The sequence below is a fragment of the Podarcis muralis genome, chromosome 8 (genome assembly GCF_964188315.1).
Source record: "Podarcis muralis chromosome 8, rPodMur119.hap1.1, whole genome shotgun sequence".
NCBI classification, from domain to species: domain Eukaryota; kingdom Metazoa; phylum Chordata; class Lepidosauria; order Squamata; family Lacertidae; genus Podarcis; species Podarcis muralis.
The window spans coordinates 51,466,510-51,479,390 of NC_135662.1; the positions used below are offsets into that span (position 1 = coordinate 51,466,510).

The following is a 12,881-nucleotide window of genomic DNA, read 5'->3' on the forward strand; positions in this document are numbered from 1 at the left end:
TAAACTGCTAGTTATCTGGTACAATTTGTATACTTTCAAATACCATCAAAATTATAGGCTCCTCTTTTCTTTAGTGTAGTATTACTCTGGCTGATTCTGTGATGTCTTGAAGCACCTGTTCCTTCAAATATATGAAGCATGACTCAGTTGGTGTCAGGCAAACAATTTAGGAAAAATGAGGGACATCTGCTGCCACCTTATTGAGGATCCACTCTGTATTTATCAAGAGTTGCTTCGTCATATTTATCAAACACCAAGTGCTTACATCTTGTTGGCATGTAGTGAATCATGGGGCAACAGAAGTGTGCATGTCTTGAGCGGGTAGGAGAACCGCAACCGTCAGATGATGGTAATTGTTGTGCTACACACCCTCCAACATTTCTTCAATAAAAATAGGGACATCCAACCATACCATTCAACATTTCTCAGATGAAAATAGGGGTGTCCTTAGGAAAAGCAGGACATTCCAGAATCAAATAGGAAACCGGGACAGCTTCTGTAAATCCAGGATTGTCCCTGGAAAATAGGGACACTTTGGGGGTCTGGTGCTATACCATGTCAACTAGTGTAAATGAAATTTAGCGTGCCATGATGGTATAACAGTCAAATAGCCACAGCTGTATAAGGCAATGGGTGCTGCTGTTTAAAAGGAACGTTAGCAATAGGGACAGTTTGTATCCATTAAAATAACACAATAAACCCCTGTCTGAATGCAGTCTTCATGGCTACATTGAGCTGGACTGCCTTTAAATAACATAACCAATTCAATATTAATGGCAAACAACTGGTTTGTTAATTGTGCATCCAGCACGTGCAGTTCATGAACACAGAAGTACTAGAGCTTGTGTTAGAAAAGGAGTGTTTAATAGGACATCTGAAATAGGAATGTTTGTGGAATTCTTTGTGAATTCTGGTATCAAGGGAGCTGATTCGAGCCACCTGGATTAATGTATAGAATTGAATTAGTTATCCACTGGCTTTCACCCTTCCCAAACATCGCATTTCAATCACAGTTTTTGACACACACACACACACACACACACACACACACACAGAGTATATACACATTTTTAAATTAAGTTTTAGATAAAACACATTTAGAAATCTATTTCTTTGAGAAAGCATATCATTGGAATACATGTTTTCATATGGACATTTTCATATGGACTTAAAAAATAATAATAATTACAATTGGCACAGAAAAAGGACTGAAAATGTATTGAAAGCAGATTTATTCATCCATTCCCTAGTCTGAAAGGGGTTAGCTATGCACATAGAGCTGTAATTTTACAGAGGCTACATGTGATCAGGAATTCTGACCGTGCTGGATTTTTTATCAACCGGAGGGTCTCAATATTTAGATTGTATGCATACCTGTTGACTGTATGCACTCAGTCTCAGCTATTTCACTGAATATGTGGACATCAAGTGGGATGACAGATGGATCTCTTATTGTTATAAGAAATAAGAACAAAGCCTCCTTTACTTAAGAGAGAGGAATGTGGGTGATTATCATCTGTGCTCACAGGTATCCTTGCGTGTCTCTGCCAATAAGCGCATTGAAGAATTATATTTAGTTTTCATAGCCACGTTCACCCCCAGTTATGTATCTCCGAGACAAAGTTTCATTCTTCACTTTTAAGGAGATCTGTAAAACTTCAGGAACTCCTTGGTGCTACACCACATAAAAGTAATTTAACGAAGTGTAGTGAGGAAACTCTCAAACTGTAGTGTCCATTGCTTTTACTTTGACACCTCCACATAAAAGAGGACGCATGCCCTGAAAACTCAAAGTACCATGTTATATGGAGTTTTGTGTGCTGTTATTTTATATCCTCCAGCTAAAGGGAGAACAGCATAGCCTGTGCTTCCAAATATCAAATCCACTGAATTTCATATTTCATCAGATCCCTAAAGGCAGAAGGTGTACACATGCTGTTATGTCCTACATTCTGGCTTTCCAGAATGTATATATATGGGATGTGGGTGGCACTGTGGGTTAAAGCACAGAGCCTAGGGATTGTCGATCAGAATATCGGTGGTTTGAATCCCCGTGACAGTGTGAGCTCCTGTTGCTCAGTCCCTGCTCCTGCCAACCTAGCACCTCGAAAGCACGAAGTGCAAGTAAATAGGTACCGCTCCAGTGGGAAGGTAAATGACACTTCCATGCGCTGCTCTGGTTTGCCAGAAGCGGCTTTGTCATGCTGGCCACATAACCTGGAAGCTGTACGCCAGCTACCTCGGCCAATAAAGCGAGATGAGTGCTGCAACCCCAGAATTGTTCGCGACTGGATGTAATGGTCAGGGGTCCCTTTAACTTTACACACACACACACATACAATGGTACTTCGGGTTACAGATGCTTCAGGTTACAGACGCTTCAGATTACAAACTCTGCCTAACCAGAAGTAGTACCTCAGGTTAAGAACTTTACTTCAGGATGAGAACAGAAATCATGCGGTGGCAGCGGGAGGTCCCATTAGCTAAAGTGGTGCCTCAGGTTAAGAACAGTTTCAGGTTAAGAACGGACCTCCAGAATGAATTAAGTTCTTAACCTAAGGTATCGCTGTATATAAAATTTCATTTCATTATTATAATAACCAAATGAGGTAGATTAGGCTGAGAGAGTAAGAAATCCCTGAAACCTTTTAAGCAACTAAGCAACTTTCATTGTGGGGCAAAGATTGAGTCTGTGGCTACCCAGTACTTAAACTTACCTCTTTAGTATCTCCAGGCTGGGTGAATTGACCTAAAGTTGCTGGTGAACTGTCCTGTCTGGGGACTGCAGTAGATATTATGGACAGCAGAGGTGGCTAACTGAGGCTCTCCAGATTTTGTTGTACTCCAACTCCCATCAGCCCTAACCAGCATGACCGATGGTCAGTTATCATGGAAGCTGTAGTCAAGCATCATCTATGCCACGTCCAACCTCCAAGAGACTGTGATCTACTCCCACTATAAATAAACTGGCAGTGATCTACCCATTGGATTGACCAGAGTTGCTAAGCTTTTTTTTGGGGGGGGGGGGGGAGACTTCTTCATAGTTGTTGAGCTTTTTTGGGGGGAGGCTTCATCAAAATTGATGAGCTATTTTTAGGGAGGATGAGCCAAAGTTGTTGAGCTTTTTTCTTCTTCATAAGATCAGTTGGACATACCTGAGGGTCAGAGGATATTCACCCCTGACATAGGTGACATATGACTAGATGTACTGTACCTATAGGGACGTGGGTGGTGCTGTGGGTTAAACCACAGAGCCTAGGACTTCCCGATTAGAAGGTTGGCGGTTTGAATCCCCGTGACGGGGTGAGCTCCCGTTGCTCGGTCCCTGCTCCTTCCAACCTAGCAGTTCAAAAGCACATCAAAGTGCAAGTAGATAAATAGGTACTGCTCCATCAGGAAGGTAAACGGCGTTTCCCTGCGCTGCTCTGGTTTGCCAGAAGCGTCTTAGTCATGCTGGCCACATGACCCGGAAGCTGTACGCCGGCTCCCTCGGCCAATAAAGTGAGATGAGCGCTGCAACCCCAGGGTCGGTCACAACTGGACCTAATGGTCAGGGGTCCCTTTACCTTTACCTCTTACTGTACCTATGCAGTTCTATTATTCAAATAGGAACTATTGAGAAAAGGATTTAGGTCAGGACTGCAGTATGGGGAAGGAGAGTTGAATACTTTCCTTATCCAAATGACTTCCTCACACCGTTGTTAGTCAAAAAGAGGGATGCATAATAGCTCATTTCTCTTGCTCCCTTCATATGCTTTACAGGAGAAGAAATTATGTGGGCAGAAAGATCTCTCTCTCTCTCTCTCTCTCTCTCTCTCTCTCTCTCTCCACCTTCACATGAATATTCATTCTCCTCTACCCCCTGCAAAAGAGAAAACAAAACAAAACCCTACACAGCCTTCAGGAAAGTTCTAGAACATTACTTGGTGAGATCCAGTCACAGAACAACTAATTTTGGCCCTAAGAAACTCAAGCTATAGAACAAATTGGCGGAAAGGGGCTGTGGAGGATTTGCAGAGGAAGCCTGGGTACAAAACTGTCAGAGACGCTTTAAGTGAAGGTTATTTTGTTTTAAATAAAGATTGAATTAAATTACCAATATTGTCTCTTACCAATTCTACTGCACTATAGTTAAGATGGCAGGCAAATTGTCCCTTTACCAGCAGCTTTCCACTTAGCCTATACTCTTCAGGTTTCTGTTTCTGTCTAACAAGCAAGTATAATAGTACAAACACTGATATTTGCAATTCCGTTTGCTTTTTGCTTCTCCATTTTTGCCTCAATGGTAATTCATTTGAGATTTCCTGTCTGGTGTTTCTTTTGCTTTTGTTCTTAAAAACAAAGTAGCTGATGGACTTGTTTTCCTTATCACAATGCCAGCTTTCGGGTATTGAAATGTTTCAATTGATTACACGACGCGGAGGCCATAAAATAAACACCTAATAGAAACATGGTAAATAAATAAGAGGCAGGGCTCTCTTTGCACCGGATGCCATTTGAATGCATTTGATAGCTTTTAGATCACTACATTTTGTGCTGATCAGCCAGATGGATAAAGTGACAGAGAATAATAGTTCTGAGCCAATTTTATACTGGCTGTAGATTGTGCAAACAAAAATACAGCAGGGGAATTTAATTTGGAAGACTGACTCTATTCCTGAAAGATGAAATGGAATGGGATCATTTTCTGAAGAGCTGGATTAACATTAAAGTGTTTTACTATCTTATTATCTAATGTTATACATAAAGTTTTATGTCCACCAGCTTAGCATTTTAAAGATCTTTAATACTGTGACAATAAAATTGAGTGCTGCAGCTAATTTTATATTCCATAATAAAAAAAATAAATCTGTGCTGGGAAATCAGTCATTTTTTAAGCTCTTAATAAAAAGGGAAAATGCCCAGATGTGAATAGTATTTGGTTTTTTGCAACATGCTTGATTACCATAGTTAAGTTGAATATTGATTCACACTTGAACTTTTTCAGGTTCTGCCAGTGAGAAAATTAATTAGGATTTTAACAAGAAGTCACACTTAATTATGAATAGATATCGGCTGTTACAGAGATCTATGTTTTAACACAGATAAATTAGATTTATTTCAATTTGCTATTTCAAAATAAATACTTTTGCTGAGAGTAAAGTATATGTACAGCCACAACAAAGACAAATCACAAATTATGTGCACCTATTAATTTGTCTGAGGAAATGTAGGTGAAAGTATCAGAGAGAGAAAAATGTGAAAAATAAAATGTCTGTCACAACCGAGTTTCAGATTTGTCTAGATAATTCTAGAATTGGCAGTGAAACACATTGGGTTTTTTCATTCTCTCCAAGATTTCAGGTGTTTCTGTATTCACTATAAACTGTACAAAATTCCATACTGTATGAAATACATATACATTTTTGATTGTGATTATTAAATTGTAGCCAGCAGAACTTTGTAAATAGCTGAAAAGCTTAAACTGCACAGAATACTGAAAGAAAATTAAGTTTTTCTGTACTTGTAATGTTGAATGTCTTTTTCGGAAGAGGAAAAAATAGCACATACTGATAATCTGAGATGATCATTTTAAGCAAGGATGTCTTTTCAAATGCAATATCCCTGTGCACAGAAAATAATGTCTCAACAACAGGTGCACCAACTCACAATTTGCTTATATCAGAATCTTCCATTTTTGAAGGGAAGGTGGGTAGCCTTTATTCTAGCATCGTTTCTGCAAGATGCTGCCAGTACACAAATATATTTCTAACAACCATATGCCAAAAATACAATTTAAATAATAAGACTTGTGCTGTATTTCAAAACGGCTTGGCTTTGCCATCTGTGTTGATATTTCCAACTTTCTTTGATACAATAAGAGAGTTGCAGTCTTTTGTAACTATTGCCACAGTCATGTCTGCTGGACTTTCCCATAATGTCACAATTAGCAGTGCCTATGGCTTTGCCCTCTTTGCAGAGCCCCAGGGGCTTCTTACATACTTGAAGCGAGATCCCAGTTCAGGAACATAGTCATAACTTTCATCCTGTTCAGAAGAACTTGATCCCAGGGAGCTAAGCGATCCAGCCACTGACCCAGTACCTTCAAAAGCATATATCTGAAGGGAATCATAAGGGGGAACATCGGGATCAGAGTTGGCTTCTTCTAACTTCATTGTAATGAATTCCCGGAAAACAGCACTCTCGGGGCCAACCTGCAGAGATTGCCTGTAAAGGCTCTGGATCTGTGTTGTGATATTTCTTCGAGGTTTGTTTTCTCTGAGGACAGTTTGGTTCCTCAGAGCTGAAATATCAAAAGCCTCCGTGTCCTGCTCCCCACCTCCTTCGTCGTCATACTTCACAATGTTTTCTCTGAATGCTTCTCCTCCTTTCTTGTGAAATAGAGATTGCTTTGTCTGCTGCTTCAAGGCCACAATTGCTAGAATAAAAACTGCCAAGCAAACAAATAAAAGCGTGGTGCTGGTGAAATACTTGAGAAATTCACACACACACACACACACACACACACACACACAATTTTTACTAATCTTGATGCTACTGCAGTGTGACCAGTTTTATAGACTCTGGTTTCATGGGTGAGATAGGAAGAGTGTGGATCATGAACATGGTAGTATTATGAGCACATATATGTGTATAGAACTGGGGTAGATAAATGGGGTCTATGAGTTATTGTAAATGGGGGTTTTGTGTCTGGTGCTTTTTTAGTTTTTTAAAAAATTGAGGTGTTGGTACTCATATCTTGATAAAAGTGCTATAAGCACCAGCACAAAATCGTTGTCATCGTAGCAAAGGAAAGTGATGATGGCACCCTGTACCAGTGAGTACTATCACAGATACAAAAGCACAGGTTGCGTCCAGGATATAATCACCATGAAGGTGTTGAAAATTAGGGTAAGGGAAACTCAGGGCTGGGAGTCAAGTGTAGTCCTCCAGGCATGTCTATCTGGACCTTGGAACTCTCCCCAGGCTATGCGTTATCTCATCAGCCCACACCCCTCACTGGTTCTACTTTGTACACCAGTTGTCTGGCTATAATGCATTCTTTAACTCTAATCATCTCTCTTCCTTGTCTGGACAAGGATAGTGAGGATGTATTTCTGTGCATGTGTGTAGAAACTAGCCTATTATACAATGATAAAAGTTACATTCATTCCTCTGGGCTATTTTTGCCTCTGGCCTTGCCCACCACTGGCATCTTGCTCTAAGGAGATTCCCAGAAGTGAATACAGTGGTACCTCGGATTTTTAACGTAATCTGTTCCAGAAGTTTCTGAAATGTTCGAAAACCGAAAACTCAATAGCCAACAGCTAGGCCTCAGGATCTTGCACTCAGCGGAAGCTGCGTGGCACATTCAACTTCTGAGGTGTGTTCAAAAACTGAAGCATTTACTTCTGGGTATACGACATTCAAAAACTGAAATGTTCATCAACGGAGACATTCAAAACCTGAGGTACCACTGTATGGTCCTCTGTCTAAAAAAAGGGTGCCATTGACTCATATATGAGTTCTGTCAGGTTTTAATTAGGATAATACAGACCATGTTCTGGGCAACAAATCCATGGAACCAAGAAGACATAATATGAAATGAAGAAAGGATTGTTTTTCTTACCTAATATTATTAGTAGGCAAGCTACAACAGCAACTAAAGCTTGTACACTGATGCCCATTGAGAAGAGCATTGCTCCATATCTGCATGACTGGAGACTAGGTTCGTGGTCACAATCGCACACAGTGACGGTCAAAGTGTTTGTGCCGGTGAGGGGTGGACTTCCGTTGTCAGCAATTAGGATTGGTAAGGTAAAAATAAACTGTTCTCGACGATGAAATCCCCCTCGTGTGGTGATAATTCTAGCTGTATTATCTTTAAAAAATAATAACAAAAAAGATTATTTTGTTTCATGACATTGCTTATGGGTTTCCAAGTCCAACAATTCACGTTCAGTTAGAATATCTTATTTATGAGAAACACTGTGCCATATTTTGTGCAGATAAAGAGGTGTGGGGGAAGAAAGTTGGAAATCATGATGCTAAGGGGACAACTTAGTCCCACTCAGATCAGTGGAGCTTGCCTCCTCATAAGTGTGTTTAGGATTATGCTGCACATTGGCTAAAATCTGAATAGTTCAGATGCACCGCTATCATCATCATCCCTACATAATCTCAGCAACCCTTGCAGTACTAACTCAATAAGGTAGACTCGTATTATGTGCACCTGGGTGGTGTGAGGCTGAGAGGCAGTGGTTAGTCTAAGGCCACATATTTTGTGGGCCAGGCAGCATCTGAACCAAGCAATTTCTTATTCAGAATACAGTGAACTTTCCAAAAGTTAGCTGTATTGATTTATTCACCTAGCCAGAACATTCAAATAATTAGCAAAGTCAATATGAGCAATGTATACTTTAGTTGAATTTGAAATAGCTCTTCTTCTAAGTCTCAGAAGGCTGCCTTTAAGTGGTCTCCTTTCCTGCAATTTCATCAGCTGTTGAACTTAGGTTTTCCCCTCAGATTAGTTTCGATTGGTGTCCCCCCTTTACGATTCTTTCTCAGCCTAAGGGATCAATACAAATGCTGCATAACATCGCAGCACAGAAAAGTCATTCATATGATGTCATCTGTCTATCGATGAAAACAGTGTAATGGGGGAACAAGAAACAAAGTTAAATAATTGTGAACTGTGCCTTTGTCTTTAACTGTGTTTTAGCAGAACTAAATACAATGCAGAAGCTTTTATTAATATTAAATCTTCACTTCATTTTAAAAACCTGCTCTCTCCCTTGCACGCTCTTCCCTTTTCTAATACTACCAGTGTTTGGCAGTTTAAGAGATAATGGGGAAGTTATTACTCCTACAATCTGCCATATTTAGAAAGCAATTATTAAGAGATAAAATTGGCTTTTGAGATTTTGTTCTGAGGGTTTTTTATTATTTCAGAGCACTATATCTGCAGATCTGCGAAAGAGCTGCTGGAATAAGAATCTGCCAGCGGTGCTCTACATAAGAGGGAAAGAATTTAGTATCCTACTACCTAATCCAGCTTCCTGTTTTCAGCAGTAGCCAGTCCATATTTATCAGGAACAATCAAGAAGAGCATGAAGGCACTAGGCACTAGGCCACCCTCAGTGATTTACTGTCCCTGAACTTGGAAGTTCTACTTAAATGTCATCTACATCAGCCTCCCCAACCATGTGCCCTCCAGGGTGGAGGAAGGGGGTGTGGTAGGGGCTGACCACCCCGGTTGTCACCACTGAGGGGGGTGACAAAATGCCAGGCAGCACTCACTGCGGGGCCTGCAGTGTGCCTGAGCCACACATCTCTCCTGTGAGTGGCTTGGGCGCCCACAGGCTCCGCGCTGCCCCAAACGGTCTGCCCACCACCTCCTCCTCAGCTGTTGGGTGAGGAGGAAGGTAGACACCTTGGAGGCCCCATGGAGTGCCCTGCTCCCACTTGCCCTGGGTATAGGGTATGCACGCCTCCCTAGGCATTTGCTCCCCTGCTGATTATAATCCCCATCATTTCTGACCAGTGGCCATGCTGGCTGGGCCTGATGGAAATTGGAGTCCAAAACGTGGAGGGCACTGGGTTGGGAAAGGCTGAACTTTATAGAACAGGAGCTCTCCACTCTGCAACAGTTTGTTCTAGAGCCCACTTGTCCTGGCTAACAGCTACTGTTCACCCTATCCTTAATTTTATCTAACATTTTGCAACGTTGTCAAAGCTAGTAGTCATAATGCACCATTTCACCATTGATTCTGCACATTTTGTTATATATTGTATGAAGTGGTGCTTCCTTTTGAATCAATTTTATTGGTTGACTCCTAGTACTGTGAGATCACCTCATGAGAAGAGAAGACTCCCTGGAAAAGACCCTGATGTTGGGAAAGATGGAGGGCACAAGGAGAAGGGGACGACAGAGGACGAGATGGTTGGCCAGTGTTCTCGAAGCTACTAACATGAATTTGACCAAACTGTGGGAGGCAGTGGAAATCAGGAGTGCCTGGAGTGCTCTGGTCCATGGGGTCACGAAGAGTCGGACACGACTAAATGACTAAACAACAAACAACTATAAGATGAGGAACATCTCCTCTTTCTCCTCATGCTATCCTTACTTTCTATAAACAACCCTACCATTCCCACCAACCCCACCAGAACCAAGCTAAAGATGTTGCTACTGAACTGTGTGCAGTCTCCCAGTGCCCTGGACTATTGGCATAGAAGGCTGCAATCTGCCTTGCTACTTCTCTATAGGCTTTCTAAGTCAGAATGCAGTTTCTTTTGCTGCAGAGAAGGACCCTTGAGGAGAAACCTCATGAAATTCAGCATCACCTTAGTCCTTAGTCATCTCCCCCACCCCCTCTAAATCAGAAGTCAACAATTCCTAACAATCTGTTACAACTGCCCAGATAGTTGCTTATTTGGGTAAGTGCTTAATTGGCTTTTTTTTTTACACCAAGAATAGTGACTCTGGTAGGACTTATAATTTTTATATGACTCTGGCTATAGTCCCTTACCTCCGTGAGATTACACAGACTTAGGTGACTACAGCTGGCAAGAATTGTTATTAGGGACAAAATATTCTGTCCCTGGGTGGGGGCAAATATACCCACCCTTGATAGGAGACTTGCAGATGGTAAGATCAAGCAGGGTGTGGAAGACTTAAGGTAATGGTGTGGAGAAGCAGGCCAAGAGAAGTTTTTCTAACAGTAGAACTCAGGGCCACCCATTGAAGCTGAATGTTGGAAGATTCAAGACAGACAAAAGAAAGTTGCATAGTGAAACCATTGCATTAGCTCCTCCAAGAGGTAGTGATAGCCACCAACTTTAAAAGAACTGTAGAAAAATTCATAGAGTTGGAGGCCATCAATGGTTACCGGCCATGTTGGCTGTGTTCTGTCTCCACTGTTTGAGGCAATATGCCTCTGAGTATCAGTTCCTAGGAATCACAACTGAGAAGAATACTGTTGTACTCAGGTCTTGCTTGCAGGCTTCCTATAAGCATATGGTTGCCTCCTGTGAACAGAATGTTTGACTGGATTTGCCTTTGCTCTGATCCAGCAGAACTCTTATAATGGTCTCAAGCTACACAGTAAGAAAAAGAGGAGACTGAATATGATAGTAGAAATGCTTGTGGGGATCTATGTCCCATTCAGCAAAAAGCAGCACTATATTTTATCATTAAGATATGGAAAAGAGGTGTAATTAATTTGTCAGAAGATAAATGATAGATATGCCATAAATACAAACCCAATTTCTTCCACATTTGGTGGAGGAATTCAGGAACTGAAAAATCTTGGAAGCAATAACTTATCAACTTCCTGCACCTTAAATAGAATATTTTATTTGATCTATGAGTTATTTTATTTGCATTCTTATAATTAGATAAAAGCCAAGCATACCAGATTAATTTTTGCTTATTAGCTGTAGCTCAATTATAAATAGCTAAATTGGGGAGGGGATGACATCATGAGATCACTGCCTAATAAAGGTTTCAGAAACAGCAGACATAGCGGAATTCTTAAAGCAATGCTTTCCTGGCCTGATGACAAGTATTTAAGATTTGTGTCTTGTGGAATGTGTGCCTGACTGTTGAGTATGCTGTCTTCAGTATTGCACTTTACAACAGCTCAGTAAAAACACATTTTAAAAAAGGAAATGGCTCCAACACTCTATAGTTATTCTGCTCAACACATGAAATAACCAATGATCACAAACATCCTTATTCATTTTAATATATATATATATGTGAGTGGTGTTGTTTTTAGTGTGTTTATACACCATACTTCTAGTGTAAATACATCTCTCAGGACAGTTTGCAACATATAAAAATTATAATTTCATTAAAAACCTCAAAGAGACAGCATCATCAGTTGTTGTTTTTTTAAAAAAAATCATAAAAGTGTTGCCTATTTCAAAAATTAAAAGACTGCTAGAATAAAACTTTCTTTGATGCCTTGCAAAAAGCAGCATGTGTGGGGTGGGACAGTATTTAACTACACTTCATTGGTTTTTCATATTATGGGGCCAGTCTGGAGAAGGCTGTATCCTCACCGACTATGCCTCTACCAGAGGAGACACTTCTTCTAATCAAAGGAAATGGGCAGGATAATAAGGGATGCGATGCTCCCTAAATTGTTTTGGGCTAAGCTGTTTAGGACTTTAACGGTAAACACCATCTCTACGAATTGTGCCTGTAAGCAAACTGGTACATAGTACAGATGTATTGGTGCAAAGTGACCCTATTTGCTAGTATTCACCAACAGCTACAGAGGTAATACCATGTGGAGTGCATTACACAGACCAGGTTTAATTTCCTTAGGTATGTGCACTGCTGGTACAGCAGCCTCAGCTGACCAAAGGGACAGCAAAGCACAGACACCACTTGATTATCCAGGTGTAAAACCAAAACCAGGATGACTGAAAGGGACTGTTCCTGACAACTTTGACATGATTAACTGTGAGAGTATGCTGCAGATTCGTTTTAGATGAAGACACCAGCCCAGGTTCTAAACACTGGGATATAATTATGTATGTGGTATGTTTTTATTCATTGGATAATTATCCAGCCATATCAGCAAGAAATTTACAGACAGCAAGTTAATCTCATTAATATTCCTGTGAGGTAATAAAAGAGAATGACATCATTGATGTTCATAGCTGAGCTCTGAGTTGAGCCTGGCATTCTAAATCCTGAAAATTAAGCCGTTGTGTGGCCCACAGTGGTTCTCAGCTATACACCACAATTTGTACTATTTACCGGATGAACAATAGACTTGCTCAGATGTTAGCTTTCAAGAGTTCTCAGAACATATGGAGAGAGGACCACATGCACTGCCCCCACCCCCCAGTGTCTACATGTGAAAAAAATCTCCACCCTCGATTGTAGA

At 40.8% G+C, this 12,881-nt stretch overlaps 1 protein-coding gene across 2 annotated transcripts in view; it reads right to left on the minus strand.

Annotated features, from left to right (window-relative positions):
- Positions 1–5,069: 5,069 nt before the first annotated feature.
- The window catches only part of LOC114600775 (cadherin-19-like), a 67,769-nt gene continuing 59,957 nt past the window's right edge, over positions 5,070–12,881 (minus strand). For both annotated transcript variants that reach the window (XM_077933187.1, XM_028737438.2), the window contains exons 12-13: positions 7,610–7,861; positions 5,070–6,430 (exon numbers count right to left, since the gene is read on the minus strand). In XM_077933187.1, coding sequence (XP_077789313.1) covers positions 5,937–6,430; positions 7,610–7,861 — 746 coding nt within the window. In that variant the 3' untranslated portion in view covers positions 5,070–5,936. The remainder of the gene's footprint in view (positions 6,431–7,609; positions 7,862–12,881) is intronic.